General features: G+C 34.4%; 2 protein-coding genes across 3 annotated transcripts; one reads left to right on the forward strand and one right to left on the reverse strand.

Moving 5' to 3' along the window:
* Positions 1–13,312: 13,312 nt before the first annotated feature.
* LOC114379756 lies at positions 13,313–17,454 on the reverse strand. Of its 2 annotated transcripts, none has more exons than XM_028338455.1 (4): positions 17,076–17,454; positions 15,568–15,778; positions 15,326–15,419; positions 13,313–13,856 (listed from the first exon to the last, which is right to left on the reverse strand). In XM_028338455.1, the coding sequence occupies exons 1-4, from the start codon at positions 17,384–17,386 to the stop codon at positions 13,690–13,692; spliced, it is 783 nt and encodes a 260-aa protein (XP_028194256.1). In that variant the 5' UTR covers positions 17,387–17,454; the 3' UTR covers positions 13,313–13,689. The 2 variants fall into 2 exon arrangements, with proteins under 2 accessions (XP_028194256.1, XP_028194255.1); XM_028338454.1 differs by having other exon boundaries at positions 13,313–13,845; positions 17,076–17,452.
* Positions 14,128–14,777, forward strand: LOC114379757 (2-C-methyl-D-erythritol 2,4-cyclodiphosphate synthase, chloroplastic-like). Its single transcript, XM_028338457.1, has one exon. It carries the CDS (start codon positions 14,252–14,254, stop codon positions 14,768–14,770), a length of 519 nt encoding a protein of 172 aa, XP_028194258.1. The 5' UTR covers positions 14,128–14,251; the 3' UTR covers positions 14,771–14,777.
* Positions 17,455–18,240: the final 786 nt, after the last annotated feature.

Raw genomic sequence — 18,240 nt, forward strand, 5'->3', positions numbered from 1 at the left:
ACAAACTCTCTATAATATATTCTTCCCTGTTATAGAAGATGATAATGTTAGTGAAAATTGAAAATGATGCATTGGCACGGGTTTTTATTTTTAGGGAAGGAACAACTGTCTAACAACACAATGTTAGAAAAATCCTACATTCATTAGTAATATCACTAAAACTATATATATAAGTGAAAGGATAACTCATTAGTTTGAGATTTAAATTTCAAAATTTTAGATGATGTCAAATATTATCCTAATTATTATTGTTAGGTTAATTCCGCCACCCAATATTAGACTACTTGTAGATGTTATGCACTATGAAGGCTTGAGATATCTAATTTTTCATGAGGTGTATATTAGAGGTCTCACGTTAATTAGTGATATTATTAAAATAATATAGGTAAGTAAAGGGTGATTTTCATCTTTTATGTTAACTTTTAAAGTTAAAATTTTAATTCATGAAGTGAGTCATTTATTATATATATTATTTTAATTATGTTACCTATTAATGTGAGATATTTAACAAGACAACCTAGGCGATTGCCATTATCTTGAATCAAAAATGGAGTTTGATTTTGATATTGGGAGATAAGAATCCAACTCGTGATCTTTTAATTAAAGATAAAATAATAAATTATTAAGATATTTACTTTGTTTAATTAATTTTTTAAATAATGTCAAAATTACAATTTATATAGCCTAATATGTATTATATAGATGAAATTTTAATTTTAGTTGAAGGACAGTGTTACAAGCCTATAAAGTATTGCATTTAAATCTTATTCAACTTTTGAATAAAAAAAAAATCTTATCCAACTTATCCAATGTCTACGAGCACAGCTAGTTCAATATAGTATTAAAAAGATTTGGATTCTCCCATGTTAACTAACATGGTAATCATGCGATAGAAAAAACACAACTTAATGGATTTTACCTCCAGTTGTGGGTATTAATATCATTATTGTGTTTTCTGCCTTGTGTCATGAGTTCATGATATTGTCATGTTAGTAATTAATGAGAGGATTCTTGTTTGTATTGAAATGACTTGTGTATGATTTTAATGCAATATTTGTTATTTTAATACATCATGAAAAATCGATTGGTTATACTCATTGGATTTCTCTCATAGATGAACTCTTTATCTAGTCACTTATGCATTTTGCAAACAGCTTGTTTTCTATTCTAAAAATATAATATTTTCCAAACATTGGCTTGGCCTATGGTAAATGTGACGAGGATATGCAATTCATTTAATTAAGCGTTTTGCTATTTTATTATATTATTATAGCAAAAGACATATTATATATGTTAGCCTCAGCCTCTATTTATAAGATATAATTAATATTTTTTCTTGTTATAAGATTTCGGTTTATCTCTCTGTTGCATTAAATATTTTATTAAAATATCTTAAATTATCTATTTCTCTCATATGAAAATCCAAAAAAAAAAATATTTTTAATAAAATTAAAGATAAATTTATAAAATATTATAAATTTAATATTAATAATTAAACTAACTAATTTTCTTAATAAACATAAATTAGTCAACTGTATGTATTATAATACTAGTGACGATGGAAATAGTTAAGTTCTCATCAATGATTTGATATAAGAAGTACTTAGACTTTTGAATCTATTTTTAAAGCAAATGGCCTTCCTTAAATTCCCGCAGCTGGTGCAATCCAATATTCCTAGCACTCGCAAACCAAACCCAGCATTTTTACCATTCCATTGCTCTTCGATAACCAATCACCAAAACACCTAGTGGGCCAAATGCTGGCTAGAAGGTGACTCCAAACTAGTGGTTTCGGCGCCCACCCTTCCGTTGTCCCTTAGAAGCTCCTCAACAGATGGCAGAACTGCTTAAGGATAGTCTTCCCCATGGACTTCAGAGTTTCGCATATTTTCAGAGAAAAAAATATTTGTGCTAAAAAATGAACTAATCATGCAGCTTATAATTTTTCTTCCTCTTTTTGGATACCCTTCCCCATTTGTTTGGGAGGATTTTTGTCACAATAGATGGGATCTTCCCCTATACAGATTCTCTTAATTTGGCATGAATTTTGGTTCGGTTCCCCCATGATTATGTTCTTCGTTTTTTCGATTCTAATAATTTTGGGTGTTAGAGGGTGCTTGTTAGGTGCTCATATAGCAGAACAAGGAATGTCTAGCTTCGAGGGCTAGAGCCTCCAGAAAACAAGGTGAGGAAAGGAATTTTATTATTTTTGTTTTGTTTTTCCCTACATTCGAAGGCTCTATGTATATAAGAACTAGGATAATGCAGAATTTAGGTACTAATGAGATATTAGTGTAGAAGCAAAGCTTCATGGTGAATCAAAGGTGATTCAAATGTATTTTGATGATAACAATGATGATAACAAAAGATGATGACATAGGTGATGACAAAAAGCTCAAAGATCAATCAAAGAACAACTCAAGTGAATCAAAGTTTAATCAAAGAACAACTCAAGTGAATCAAGAACAATTCAAGAGTTCAAGATAGAATCAAGAAGAATTTAAGACTCAAGAAGAAAGTTAAGAATGAAGATTCAAGGTTCAAGATCTCAAGAATCAAGATCAAGACTCAAGACTCAAGATTCAAGAATCAAGAGAAGGTTTAATCAAGATAAGTATGAAAAGTTTTTCTCAAAAATTGAGTAGCACATGATTTTTCTCAAAACATGTTTACCAAAGAGTTTTTACTCTCTGGTAATCGATTACCAGATTGTTGTAATCGATTACCAGTAGCAAAATTGTTTTGAAAAATTTTCAAATTGAATTTACAACGTTCCAATTAATTTCAAAAAGCTGTAATCGATTATAATGTTTTGGTAATCGATTACTAGTGCCTTTGAACGTTGAAATTCAAATTCAAATGTGAAGAGTCACATCCTTTCACATAAAAGCTTTGTGTAATCGATTACACTGATTTGGTAATCAATTACCAGTGTTTGTTTCTGAATAAATCAAAAGATGTAACTCTTCAAATGGTTTTTGACTTTTTCAAATTGGTTTTAAGTTTTTCTAAAAGTTATAACTCTTCTAAATGGTTGTCTTGACCAGACATGAAGAGTCTATAAAAATAAGGCTTTGTTTTGCATTTCAATGATCTTGAACAATCAATTCATTACAATCATTTACAAGCCTTGAATCTCTTTGAACTTCTTCTTCTTCTTTGTGCCAAAAGCTTTCCAAAGTTTTCTGGTTTTCTAAACCTTGAAAACTTGTGCTATTAATTCTTTTCATCTCTTCTCCCTTTGCCAAAAAGAATTCGACAAGGACTAACCGCCTGAATTCTTTTTGTGTCTCTCTTTTCCCTTTTCCAAAAGAACGAAGGACTAACCGCCTGAATTCTTTTGTGTCTCCCTTCTCCCTTGTCAAAGAATTCAAAATGACATAGTCTGAAAATTCTTTTGATTCTTCCCATTCTCTTATACAAAAGTGTTCAAAGGACTAACCGCCTGAGAATTCTTTTGTATCCTCATTCACAAAGTATCAAAGGTTTAACCGCCTGAGATCTTTGTCTTAACACATTGGAGGATACATCCTTTGTGGTACAAGTAGAGGGTACATCTACTTGGGTTTGACTGAGAACAAGAGAGGGTGCATCTCTTGTGGATCAGTTCTAGTGGAGGGTACATCCACTAGGTTCAAAGAGAACAAGGGAGGGTACATCCCTTGTGGATCTTTGCTTGTAAAAAGATTTTTACAAGGTTGAAAGAAATCTCAAGGACCGCAGGTTGCTTGGGGACTGGATGTAGGCACGGGTTGTTGTCGAACCAATATAAAAACTCTTGTGTGTTTGTTTCCTTCTTCCCTACTCTTTTACTTTCCGTTGTGCATTTAATTTCCGATGCCACTTGATCCAACAATTAGAAATAACAATTCCTATTACGAAATAGCAGACAACCACATCTGGGTCTAACCAATCCTAGCTTACCACATCATAATTCCCTAATAGAATTCATTTTACACAGATTACACAAAGTCCCTGAGATATTGTGGTTTGATGATTCTGCGAGGTGGTCTTTGGGCAGTGTTTATCTCTGTTGTGCTTGGTTGTGCTGGCTGCGTTGCTCCCTGTATTTGCTGATATATTTACTGGTGTGCTTGTTGGTCTATAACATTCCGCCCCACATCAAGCAACACCTTGTCCTCAAGGTGATAGTCAGCTTTCAATTTATTCCAATTTTCCCAAGAAGTGTCGTCTAGTGAGAGACCTTCCCAATGAACTAAAACCATCAACTGAACTTCTGGTTCAGAATGTTCCCACTTCGAGTCAAGAATGACTAAGAGAGAAATGATAGGATAATCATTAACAGTAGTAGGGGGTAGTTCAACCCCCTTAAAAGCAGTTGCCAAAGAATAGGGACACGGTTTCAAAAGAGAGCAGTGGAACACAGGGTGGATATGAGAATTGTCTGGAAATTTGATTTTATATGCCACATTTCCAATTCTTTCTAATATCTGGTATGGCCCATAGAAGCACTTAGCCAATTTAGAATAGGATTCACCTTTCACAGAAGTTTGGCGATGGGGTCGTAATTTGACAAGGACCCAGTCTCCTACCTTGAAGCTGATGTCGCGGCGATGATTGTCTGCGAATCTTTTCATTGTTTCTTTGGCCTTAATCATTTTCTTCTTCAGACTTGCAAACATTATCTCGCGATTTATCAAGAAGTCATCCACTACTTCAAGCTTGGAGGTCCCCGCTAAGTACTAAGAGATATTGGGAGGTTTCTTTCCAAATATGATTTCATAGGGAGAGAAGCCCGTGCTTGAATTAATGGACGTGTTGTAGGACCACTCCGCCTACATCAAAAGTTTTCCCCAGGACGCAGGCTGATGACGAACAAAGGTCCGTAAATATTGTTCAACCACTCGATTGAGCACCTCCGTCTGTCCATCCGTTTGTGGATGATAGGCCGAGCTCATGCGAAGCTTCGTGCCACTGAGCTTAAACAATTCTTGCCATAAGTGGCATATGAACAACGGGTATTGATCTGAGATTAAGCTATAGGGCATTCCATGGATTTTGTCCATGATGTCCATGAAAAAAAGTGCAACTGTGTAAGCAGTGAAGTGCGTCTGGAGAATGCCTAGGTGTATCCCTTTGGAGAATTGATCAAGGGAGATATCCTCCCATGGGTGAGACGGGATTGGAAGGGGACAGAGTAACCCTCCCTGTTTTCGATTGACATATTTGGTGCACTGGCAGTCAACACAAGCCTCTATGAATTGACTAACGTTGTGCTTCATTCCAGACCAAGTAAAATTTTCACCAATGCGTGCTAAGGTCTTTGTTACTCCCATGTGGCCCCCTGTAGGTGAGGTGTGGAACTTGTTAAGCAGACTTGTGATAAAACCCAATTCCTTTGGAAGCCAAATACTCCCTTTGTGCATTATCAAATCTTGTATGATAGCGTAGTTTGGATGGTCCTAAGGGTTGTCGGATACGGTTTGTCGAAGTTTAATGAATTCTTGATGACTCTGCAATTCACGCTTTAGTTCCTGCAAAAAAAAACAAAGTTAGGTATTGTTAGCATTAGAAATTGTCCTGCTACTAGTTCCGTGATTCTGGATAGGGCGTCAGCGGCAGTGTTGGTCTTGCCTGACCGATACTGGATTGAATAGTTGTACCCCAATAGATGAGCTAAATACATCTGTTGTTCAGGTGTTTGAACAACCTGAGTCATTAGCTCTTTAAGACTTCTATGATCCGTTAGAATCGTGAAGTGATGGCCCAATAAGTAATGGCACCACTTTTTAACTGTCGTGGTAATGGCAACGAGCTCCCTAACGTAGGTCGACGAGTTTTGGAGTTTCAGACAGAACGTCTTGCTAAAGAAGGCTATTGGATGTCCATATTGGGACAGGACGGCGCCCATGTCGACCCCTAAAGTGTTCATTTCGAGAACAAAAGGTTTTGAGGAATTTGGCAGCCCACCGAAGCTTGGCAAATTGCAACCTTCAAGGTGTCAAACGCGTGATAGGCCTCTGAAGACCAATGAAACTGTTCGCTAGCCAGCAATTTGGTTCAAGGAGTGGCGATTGAAGCGTACCCTTTTATAAACCGGCGATAAAATCCAGATAATCCCAAAAATCCACAAAGGGCTCTCGTCATGCGAGGTTGGGGCCATTCTTGAATTGCCTTAACCTTTGCCGGAACAGGTTCAACCCCAATGACAGAGACTAAATGCCCCAAGTATTCTACTTGCCTCTACGCAAATGAGCATTTTGATAACTTCATAAAGAATTGCCCTATAAGTAGTATCTCGAAGGCAGTTTCCAAGAGGATGAGGTGCTCTGGAAGGGTTTTGTTGTAGACTAAAATGTCATCAAAGAAGACGATGATGAATTTGTGCAAATGAGGACCAAATATGTTTTTCATGGTCACCTGGAAGGTGGACGGGGTGTTACAAAGCCCAAACGGTATGACCCTAAATTCATAGTGGTCATGGTGGGTTCTGAAGGCGGTTTTGCTGATATCTTCTTCCTTCATTAAAATCTGATGATACCCTTGGAGGAGATCGAGCTTTGAGAACCAGGAGGCGTCGCCAAGTTCATCCAGTAACTCGTCTATGGTGGGAATGGGAAAACGGTTCTGTAATGGTGTTCCGGGCGTGATAATCAACGCAAAATCTCCAAGACCCATCGTGTTTCTTAACCAAGAGTACAGGTGATGAAAAGGGACTCATGCTTGGCTGAATAATGCCATTCTGAAGCATAGTCCTAACTTGTGTCTCAATTTCCTTCTTCTGAAAATACGAGTATCTGTAGGGCCTAACATTCACTGGTGCAGAATTAGGAAGGAGATGAATGGTGTGATTGGTTGGCCGCGAAGGGGGCAAGGTGGTTGGTGTCTGAAAGAGTGTGTGGAATAAGATAACCAATGATTGTATATCAAAATTTGGGAGGGTGTTGTCAGTGCAATTTTTTGAAGGGAGCTAAATGGGTAGCATTCAAATATGAAAAAAACCGCTCGCGCTGTCAGTTTGTACCATACGGCGGAGTTGCAGCGAAGTAATGGTCTGGAGGGTAGAATTTGTTTCTCCTTTTAACTCTATGAGGCAGTTATCATGAATGAACTTCATTGTAAGGTCATTGTAGTCCGTTAGGACAAGTCTCAGTTATTTGAGCCACTGGACTCCAAGAACCAAATCTGCCCCACACAGTGGAAGAACATAAAGGTCAACGGTGAAACTCTGGCCCTAAACATGAACGGTGACCACTGCATAAAGATGGTAGCATTCAATCTCATTACCATTGCCCACCATCACTCGTAAGGAATGAGTGGGCTGAGCATGCAGGCCCAAGGTGTGCACCAAATGTTGTTGCACAAAATTATGAGTGTTTCCTCTGTCAATGAGGATGAGCACCTTCTGAGTTGATATTCGGCCCACCAAGCGAAGGGTTTCCGAGCTAGATAGCCCGAAAGGGTGTAAAAACTTATTTGAGCACTTGTGCCCTTTACTAAATTTTTCATCACAATTGAAGCACAATCCTTCTTTCCTAATTGACATTTCTTCGGGGGTTAGGCGCTTAACAGGAAGAGGGTGGCTGGGGTGGAACGGGTAAAAGTGGAGGAGGTGGGGTTACGGGTTGGGGATATGGTGATGGTGGAAGAGGGGAAGGTTGATGGGTTCGGCCCCGGAAATTCCGACATTGGTCAAGAAGCTTTTCTTCCTAAAGTCGAGCCAAGGTTACGGCCTGGACCAGTGTAAGTGGTTGCAACGCTTGCACTTCATAGCGGATGTCAGGGGATAGACCCGAGACGAAGCAACTCAAGAAAAATGGTGTGGGCAGCCCAATAATGCGATTGGCGAGTGTCTCGAACTGAGAAAGATACTCACTAACTGTTCCGCGCTGAGAAAGCTTGAAGAGGGTTCCGATGGGATCATCATAGTGGGACGGGGCAAAACAAGCCTCAAGGGCCTAAAGGAATCCTGGCCATGAAGAGATTTGGCCATTCCGGGTCATCAATTGGAACCACGCCAAGGCAGGGCCCTCCATATAGAAGGAGGCAATAGTGAGACGCTCGTGGTCTGGTGTGGCATGGTACTCAAAAAATTGAGTAATCTTGAAAATCCAGCCAGAGGGGTTCGTTCCATCAAATCGTGGAACTTCCAACTTCACTCGCGGAAGATGTGATGAGGAATGGGACTGGTTCACAGATGAAGAAGAAGGTGGAGAAGAGTGTGGTGGGGATTGCTGTTGTTGTTGAGTGGTTTCCAGGGTGGTCATTCGCTGGAGTAGCTCGTCCAATTTGGAGGTGACATGGAGTTGATTAGAGGCAAGCTTGGCAATAACTTCCTCAATGTGGTCCATATTAGACTTTGAACGGGTGGATTCTGCCATAGCAACTCAATGAAAGCATTAAATGTTAGGTGCTCAAATAGAAGAACAAGGAATGTCTAGCTTCGAGGGCTAGGGCCTCCAGAAAACAAGGTGAGGAAAGGAATTTTATTATTTTTGTTCTACTTCTCCTTACATTCGAAGGCTCTATATATAGAAGAACTAGGATAAAGCAAAATTTAGGTACTAACGACCATATTAGAAACGACAATTCCTATTACGAAATAGCAGACAATCATATCCGGGTCTAACCAATCCTAGTCTACCACATCATAATTCCCTAACATAATTCATTTTACACAGATTACACAAAATCCCTGAAATATTGTGGTTTGATGATTCTGCGAGGTGGCCTTTGGGAAGTGTTTGTCTTTGTTGTGCTTGGTTGTGCTGGCTGTGTTGCTCCCTATATTTGCTTATATATTTGCTGGTGTGCTTGCTGGTCTATAACAATGTCGGATCTTTAGTGCTTTGGGTGCCAACATAATTGGAATGTTTAGCTCCATTGTGATGCTCTCAAGCTTCCTTTTTTCTAACAAAAAAATCACCAAACACCTTCTCAACTCTCAAGTTATATACTATATCAATAATGTGAGAAACCTGGTCACACAGCACCAAAATTTTGCTACAGAACGCATGAATATTCCTCTAACAAACCAACACATGATATATGCTACTACTCACCACTTTCTTGCATTCCTCTTACTATGAACCCCAAATGGACCATGGATAGGGCAACCCATCATCTTGCCCATTTATACATAAATGAGAGGCTTAACCATGCATACTTCTGGTCACTTTGGTTCAAACTGTAATTTAATTTTCTTAATTATTTTTTAGTTAATTTAGTCTATATTTTTCTTTTAAATAAATTAAACATGGTCATGTTTCTAATTTTCTACTACTTAAAATCATGGTTCAAAGATGCAGTTGTGATAGCAGTTGGAATTTCGTCGTGATCCTTGACATTGCGAGAAAATACGACTTGTAATTACAATTGTGATCACAATACAATTGTTGTGAGTCAAAAAATCTTTACGTTGTAACTATAATTGCAGTGGCAAACCAATATTTAAAATATGCTTAAAATTTTCATATTCGATTTTCTACTCAATTTTCACAATTATTTGAGTAATTTTTTCTGTTAAACAAATCAGCAAGCAAAATATCAAATTCTACCCAAAATAATCAAAACAAAAAGAACTTCCAGGGTTCATTGTATTTGTTAGAAATTATGATACTAGACCGGACAAGTATATTTTGTTTCATGTCTGACAAGAAAAAGGATTTTCAGCCAATTATAACAAAAATTAATATAATATATATCATCTAAAATTATAAAAAAAATGAACATAATATATATTAATTAAAACTATCCACCCAAACGTAAAATAATATGTCATTCAGTTTAAATAGAATATCTAATCCGAAATAAAACATTGACTTTATTCAGTAAATTTTGTTTCAATATGAGGTCATTTAAATTTTTAAAAATTTTGTTCTATGGATTTCAAAAAAAAAATTAGAACTAACAAAATGAAGTATAATTTAATACCCATTTTAGTCGTGATTAGTCTTTGAAACTTTTACATAATCAGTTGATCCGTCAATGTTACAATCTCATAATATAATATAGGATAAATGACTTACTTATTTATCTTATTGGTTTGATTTAGTAGGATAATTTATCTTTTAAAAAGTTTAATTTGATTCTTTATTTTATTTTATTTTTAGTTTAGTCTTTTATCTCTTTTTTTTCAGTTTCATCCTTTAATTTTTTTATTGCTTAATTTAATCATTTAAACTATTTAAAATTGACATTATTAATCATTTAAAAATAATTTTTTTCAATTTTCTTCTCTTTTCCTCTACTTTTTTTTTAACAAAAAAATAATTTTTAAATAATTAACAACATCAATCTCAAATATACTAAAAAAATCAAATTGAATAAAATAAAATAAACAAAGGATGAAACTGAAAAAAAAATAAAGGGCCAAATAAACTTTTATTAAAATAAAGGACTGAAAAAAAAACAAATTAAACTTTTTAAATAATAAATTATCAAACTAAACCAAAACAATAAGATAAATAAACATATAAGTCATATAACCTATATTAAATTCTGAGATTGTAACATTGACGGATCAACTGATTATCTAAAAGTTTGAAAGATTAATCATGACCCAAATGGATATTAAATTATGATTCATTTTGTTGGTTGTAAAATTAAAAACAATTTTGAAGTCCATAGAAAATAATTTTAAAAAATATAAATAACCTCACAATGAAACAAAATTTACTGAATAAAGTCAATGTTTTATTTTGGATTAGATATTCTATTTAAACTGAATGACATATTATTTTATGTTTGGGTAGATAGTTTTAATTAATATATATTATATTTATATTTTATATAATTTTAATTAATATATATTATATTATTTTTTGTTATAACTGGGTGAAAATTCTTTTTCTTGTCAAACATGAAACAAAATATATTTATCATCTAATACCATGATTTCTAACAAATGCAACCCATTGAAGTTCTTTTGATTTTGATTATTTTGGGTAGAATTTGATATTTTGGTTGCTGATTTAAGATTGATATTGTTAATCATTTAAAAAAAATTGTTAAAATTGAAGTAGAGGGAAATAGCAAAAAATTGAAAGAAAAAAAAATAAATGAGCAAAATAAATTTTTTAAAGGTAAAGGACTAAACTGAATATAAAAATAAGATAAATAATTAAATTAAACTTTTTAATAGATAAAGAATGAAGATAAACCAAAAAAAAATAAGATAAAAACCAAATAAATCATTTTTTCTTTAATATAACTTAAACGTTCAACACATAAAATTACATATAAGCTACTATTATAAAAAGTTTAAAACACTACTACTACATAAGTATTACAAATCAATATTACAAATATAATAAGGGTTTGGTTTAGTGTGGCTGGATTCTGATTTAATAATATATAGAAACTGAAAATCTAATTAAAGAACAATTAAAAAATGATTATTTTATATTTTTAGTTTTAGTTGTTTAGAATGGTTTTAAACACCCTCCTTCCCACTCTAATTAAAATGGTCATGATCACCCACGTGTCTTTCATTGTCTAGCTTTAATAAAGAAACAATAAATTGCTTGTTCTATCAATTTGCTCAAAGAGTCACAAGCTTCTCTTTTCCACGACCATTTATTATGTTCCAGACTTTGAGTTAGTCTACGTGACTACGTTGATAGATGTTCCAGACTTTTTGTGTCAGTCTACGGTGAAAATTAACTGAGACTAGACTGTCACTAGAGTATGAAAGTGATGTAGATGGATAAAATCTCTCGATGGATAACATGTTGAAGAGTAGTGATATAAAGTCTCTATATATCAAACATTTCAATATTAATATTTATTAATTTATTGTTTTTCTATTATATTATGTTACTTATTATATGTTTTTTTGTCTTCTCCCTCTATATCTCTAGAATCTAATTAGTGTTAAATAGGGTTAGACATCGACCAAACTTTTCCCCAGCTTCAAATATCACACAGAAGGTTTTGACCTAGTCTTCTCTTCCATAAGCTTAACTTTCCGTTAACTTTTCAGAAATATTTATGTAGAATCGACATTGGTTAATATATTAATATGTCACTCCTAAAGTTGGACCGAAGTGAAAGATACATATATAACGAACATAATCATACATCTTATCACGTGTAGATAAAACAGCCTGTACTTCTTGTATGATGCCACTACATGTGTTTTATAAAAACTTTTAGGCTTTCTTTTAATAAGCATGCTTGTTTCGTTTATCTACTATCCTAATTGACTGATCAGTGGTATCTATGGATCCTACATGCATTCTAATTCTTATGCGATTAAAGTACAGCACCGAAAGCATCAGTTAAGTAGTGGAAGAACAACTTGCATATTGTTGATGGAGCGCTCATCCATGTGTTCGATTACTAAAATAGAATTTATAGCAAACATGGTGTTCAATCTCCATTTAAGAATCAAGAATCAATGTCCAAGTGATTGAGTGTCACATTAAATTTTCTATTCAACTTAAGGTGAGACTTTAACAGTGTCACTTTTTTAAAGAGTTGATAGAGACAGATCCGGAAAATATATTCAGTGAGAATAAGAAAATAATATTTTTTTATCAACGATAAGAAAATAATATATTATATCTTTACTCAAGAGAAATATTATATATTTTTATAAAACATAATTTTATGATAAAAAAAATTCAAAATTACTTATACAAGCTTTTACAAATCACAATTGAGTATGTTTTTCACCGTGGAAGCAATTGCCCCACAGTCCCTAAGGTATATCCATTCCTAAGGGTTGATGCCCACAACAACTTTCACTTTAACACTAAATTAGTAGTCTTTTCTCCTTTGATGACTTCACTCACTTGTTGGTATTCTCTTTCTAGGTCTAACTCTTAACGAAACCACCAATTGTTAAAGACGTGTAAAGAGTAAAACCTAAAATACTAGTTCAGTATAACTTAAGTACCACATTAAACTTCTTATTCTACTCAATTTGGGAATACTTGTATTCATCAAAGAGTTTTGAAGGTTAAAGTTGAAACTTCCAAACATAAACATTTTGAGAACCTATTTCAACTTTACATCACACAAGTTTTCAGCTACAGTGAGTACTAGTGCTCAACAACTTTCAACTCGTTTTAGTCTGAATAATATACATTGAGCCACCATCACTTGTCTTTCCGTCCAGGTAGAGCTATACACTACAGGGAATAGGCAATATGTTCAAACTTCAAACCGATGTATGACCAACATTAAATGCAAGCCTTTAAAGAAACACAATAATTTTCCATTCCCCATTAGATAAAAGCCGATTCACTATCTGAATCCCTATTAGTCGAAGTGTGAACCACTCCCAACACTACTAACTTTATCTATCCAATCACAGAACCCAAAAGACAAACAAAGATGATAAAAATAAACAAAAAGTTAAAAATAAATAAATAACTATCCAATAAGACTTTCAAATGTTAATGGAAATAAATTACCGAGTGCGACACATCGTCAATTTAAAAACAGTTCAGACTTGATTACATGGTTTTAAAAAGATCAGAAAAGTCAACAAATTGTAGTTTTGCTTCCAAGAGTCTTAAGCTCTCTTTGTCACTATCACCATTATCACTATTATTGCCAAACCTGTGAAGGTTCCTCCCATGCTAATTTTACTATCCATGAAACTTGCTTTAGTGTTCCCATCAACATCACCAGACATCTTCTCTTTCATAGCATCAGGTGGTGGGAATATGTTCTGAAGGAAACCAGACACCCTACTTACCAATTCAATAACGGTTAGCTTTACATTCTGTAGAAGATCCATGAAATCGAAAATCCCATTTCCCGGGTGAGACTCAGCTGACACTCCCAATTTTTCAGGGGATTCAACTGTTTCAGAAGTACAACTTGAGAACTTATCCAATTCCTCAGTATTTCCTGCTGCTCCAAGATCAGCCACTGCAGCACAACTTGCATTAACATCCAGCACATAAGAATGGATCCTCTCATTTTGAATTTTCACATGAAATTGTATCATTTGAAAATTGTGATATCCTTTTCTTAAATGTACACAAATTTTAATTTAATATGGCCTCAACTATTTAATTTCAAACTAAGAGATATAACAAAAAAATTTCTCATGATATGGTCATGTGAAAATTCAACGTGATAAGATTCATTTTCAAAGTAACCGGACTAACATTAAAAATAAGGACAATAACTAGATCCAATTCCTTAGAGTGTGTTTGGATGAGGCAATTTAAAATTTTAAAAATTTCAAATACTTCAATTTAAATTCCTTCATTTTTTAAATTTTGTGTTTGGATATAGCCTCTCTCTTCAACAATCACAGAATTACCACCAAATGAAAGTTCCATATTTTAAACCAAAACCAACAAGTCAAACCCAAATTCTCCTCTCTCTCCGTCTCAGACCCGTCTCAATCTCAGTCTCAGCCACTTCAACCCCAACCCCCTCCTCCATCCAAGTCGACAAATCCCCGGTCTCCGCCACTCCCTCCAAGCTTCTTCCCTTTCGGATTGGTCACGGCTTTGACCTCCACCGTTTGGAACCCGGTTATCCCCTAATCATCGGTGGAATCAACATTCCCCACAATAGAGGTTGCGAGGCTCATTTCGATGGTGATGTTCTGCTTCACTGCGTTGTTGATGCGATTCTAGGGGCACTAGGTCTTCCTGATATTGGCCAGATTTTCCCCGATTCTGATCCTAAGTGGAAGGGTTGTGCCTCTTCCGTCTTCATCCATGAATTTGTCAGTAATATCTGCCTCCCTTTTTCTTCTCTATCCATATCTCATACTACTTTTGGCTATTTCTATTGTACTATTGTTGATTTTAATTCGATCCCTGTCTTCAATGGATAATTTGTGGACACTGTGTATGACTTTTAACATTAGTATGCAGAGTTAGAACTTAAGTGGTTGCTGAAATTCAACCTTCTCAAATCACAGAATTTTCAAATTCACTCTCTTGAAGATAGAATTTGCAATTCTATTCTTTCAACTAACTAAAATCCCTTTTAAAATTCTAAAATTTTGAATTCTTTTTACTAAAATATCCAAATTTAATAAAAAAGATTTTAATTCCCTATAAAAAATACATTACCTAGTTAAATTACTTTATCCAAACACACTTTAAGTGCTTTTGATGTTGTTCTCCAATTGGAATTGGAGTTCTACCTCGGTAGCTTATGCTAACCCTTAATGTAAACCTTTACTATGTGGATTACGGGGTGAAACTCCAATTCTGATTGAAGAAAAGTACCAAAAGCACCTAAGGCTCCATCCAATTTTAAGTATTGAAACTTTCAAAATAACAAATCCAAATTCAGTTTGAGTTTTCAGTTTCAATTTTTTATTCAGTTTTTAAAAAGTTTTATCCAACAAAACAAAGACACATTAAATAGGAATTAGGACTACCTGACTGTTGTGATTGGAAGAAACTACTGACAGCAGGATTTTCCATGACTGCATTCCATACATTTGGGTCACAAGCAAGTGAAGCCACAACAGCCTGGTTGAAACCAAAAACAGGTGAATGCTATCTATTAATTCAATAAATGAACCTAAGACTTCATTTAATAAACATTTAAATATTTCACGATTACGAATCAATATAGCTAAAGAGACTGTAATTTTGACTTGAAACACCATCAGTTTACCTGGGCCTCACGACTTGTGCTAAGCAAATGAAAAGCCTGAATGGCATGCTTTGGCGCTGAAGAATCTGAAATAGCATCAACTACACAAGATCTGTTCACTGGCTCATAAAGAGTAGGAGACAAAGCAGAGACTTGACCACCAGTAGGAGACAAAGCAGAGACTTGACCACCACGAGATGAATATTGAGAGGACTCAGGAGAAAGATATACTCTGAAATACAATAAATATGATCTCAGAGATAAGTATCACCATAGCTAAGATATCCCACAATATGGGTGGGTGGGTGTGTGCACACATGAAAAATATCCTCAACCGGACAAAAGCAGGTTCATAATGCAAAAACATAATTATTGTTCCCCAAATTGCACTCTTGAGTCTTGACCCTGGAAAGGGAATTCATAAAATATAACTTCATCAAGCAATAACTTCTTGACCAAAAGTAATGAATAAGTACATGTTTGGATAACTGTTGCACCCTTTCAAAAATACGTTCAGAATAAGAGATACAAAGAATGTTATTTTCCAAAAGTGTGTTCAGCACCCAAAACTAAGTTTGAACCGTCACCCAAACAAGCACTTCCTAAAAGTATATTCAAAATGGTTATTCAAACATGCACTAAGTTCCCAAAAGCAAAACTTCAAGGCTTAAATGGTTAAGATATTAATGTTGACAATGAGTAGATTAGACAAATAAATCTATGTCACGTCACTAAATTTGGACAACATCAGGTTAATTTCTTTCCAACCAACACATTTCAAATTTATTGGAAGAACCAAAATTGTAGATTTCACATAACTAGAGGATTAAATGTCTCTATTTTAAAATAAATGGATTAAAATTATGGATTTTAAAAAATATGAGAACTAAATTTCTCTATTTTAAAATAGGAGGATCAAAATTACAGATTTTGAAAAATAGGGAGACCAAAATTACATTTAAATCTACCTTTAAACGTACCAAATTTACTGAGACGATATTCATATCTAGAACCAAGGATAAAATACGCTAACAGGGTTTAAAAAGAGAAATAGTAGACAATGATAACAAAGCCAACAGTTTTTATCCCTACTATTACCAAGAACAATCATCATGAAACTTACTATACAAAGGTCAACAAAAACAGCAACAACAGCTGAAGAAGCTATCATTTTCAATAAAAAGTGAGTTTCCATATCCATAAAAAACGGAAATTTACATGTATAGTTTAACTTTAATCCTTGCATAGTCCATTACACTATCGGCATGAAAAAAAATTAAAACTTTCATACTCACTGGACTAACCCTATTGATCAAAACCCAGTTTTAAACACATTGATGATTACCAACCAAAAATAAACCTCACACGAAGAGCATAAAAATGAAACCTTTAGAAAAACCGGCACAGCAAATCAGTAAAAAAAAACTTCAAAACTGAAATTGAAACCACAAATACACAACAATAATAAATAAATAAATAAATTCTAAACACAACTATCATCATCAATTCAAAAAAAAAGAACAATATACTGATCAATAGCATCCTTCAATTCTGCGGTGGCTTCCTTAGCTTCAGCGAAAGTGGGGACAGAGCCGAACACCATCCTCGGCACGACCAAATCACCGTCGTCGGCCAAGTCCCAGTCGTCCCACGGCGCTGCCGCGTGAAGCGGCGCAACCTCAGTGGATTTCGCCCCCTTCACTCCGACAACCGATGTCGGTCTCGACGCGTTGTGGACCGCCTGCTCCGTCGGGAGCGCCGAAGGACGGAGCGCCGCCTTGGAAATGCCGATGCCGGCGATCTTCGCCGCCGCCGACCTCATTGCTCCTCCTCCGCCCATTTTTTGTCAGATATCAACTCACTCACAAACACAGGGAAAAGAACAAAACGCTGTCTGGGGTGGATCGCTTAATTTACACTATTTAAGAATAAATATCGTGGATAACCATGGTGACACGTGGCACAGGCACACAGACGGGTATGAGGTTCTGTTAATATTTTGTGTTATCTCTTTTTTATTATTTGTGTAATTAATTATTTTTGTTAAAGTACACAAAATATGATAAATTTATTTATATATTAACTTTCATGACCGTTACATGAGTTTATGTGGGACGAATCTATTAGCATTATACATTCATAGAAGAAAATAAATATTTGTTTAAATTATAATTTAATTTTCATCTTTCTCTTTTTTTGAATCGTTGTAAGTATAACATTGTAATAAACATTTAAAAAGTAGGAAAATAAATATGAATTAAAATAAAACTTTTATTGTGACAACAGTAGCTAATAAAAAAATAAGTTGGATTTCATTTTTTTTAAGGATTATCTTAATAGTAGTACATTTTTAGTTAAGTCTCATACTTTAGATAAGATATTATTACATTAAAAATCTCATAATAAATTGATTATGTTTATTAATCAATCAATATTATGTTTATTATTATTATCTTTGTTCTAATTTAAACTTGTTTTTCTATTTTTTTTAATACTTAGTGTGTGCTTCAACAACTAAAAAATAAAAAAAAATGAAGACTAAATTATATTTTGGATAAATAGTAATTTTCATTTTTGAATATATCATACTCTTTCATTAACCGTTGTGAATGGAAACTAATAGATGGATAACTTTATCGCATTTTTTCATATATAATGAATAATTACTTTTTTTGTTACACAAATAATTACAAT

Source organism: Glycine soja, chromosome 12, assembly GCF_004193775.1.
Source record: "Glycine soja cultivar W05 chromosome 12, ASM419377v2, whole genome shotgun sequence".
Classification (NCBI taxonomy): Eukaryota; Viridiplantae; Streptophyta; class Magnoliopsida; order Fabales; family Fabaceae; genus Glycine; species Glycine soja.

Coding starts and splice junctions, on each gene's coding strand:
- LOC114379757 (XM_028338457.1), top strand. CDS start 14,252: ATGAAAGTTCCATATTTTAAACCAAAACCAACAAGTCAAACCCAAATT.
- LOC114379756 (XM_028338454.1), bottom strand. CDS start 17,386: ATGGGCGGAGGAGGAGCAATGAGGTCGGCGGCGGCGAAGATCGCCGGC. Junction 15,420..15,567: donor GCACAAGTCGTGAGGCCCAG/GTAAACTGATGG, acceptor GGTTTCAACCAG/GCTGTTGTGGCTTCACTTGC. Junction 13,846..15,325: donor CTTCCAATCACAACAGTCAG/GTAGTCCTAATT, acceptor GTTGTGCTGCAG/TGGCTGATCTTGGAGCAGCA.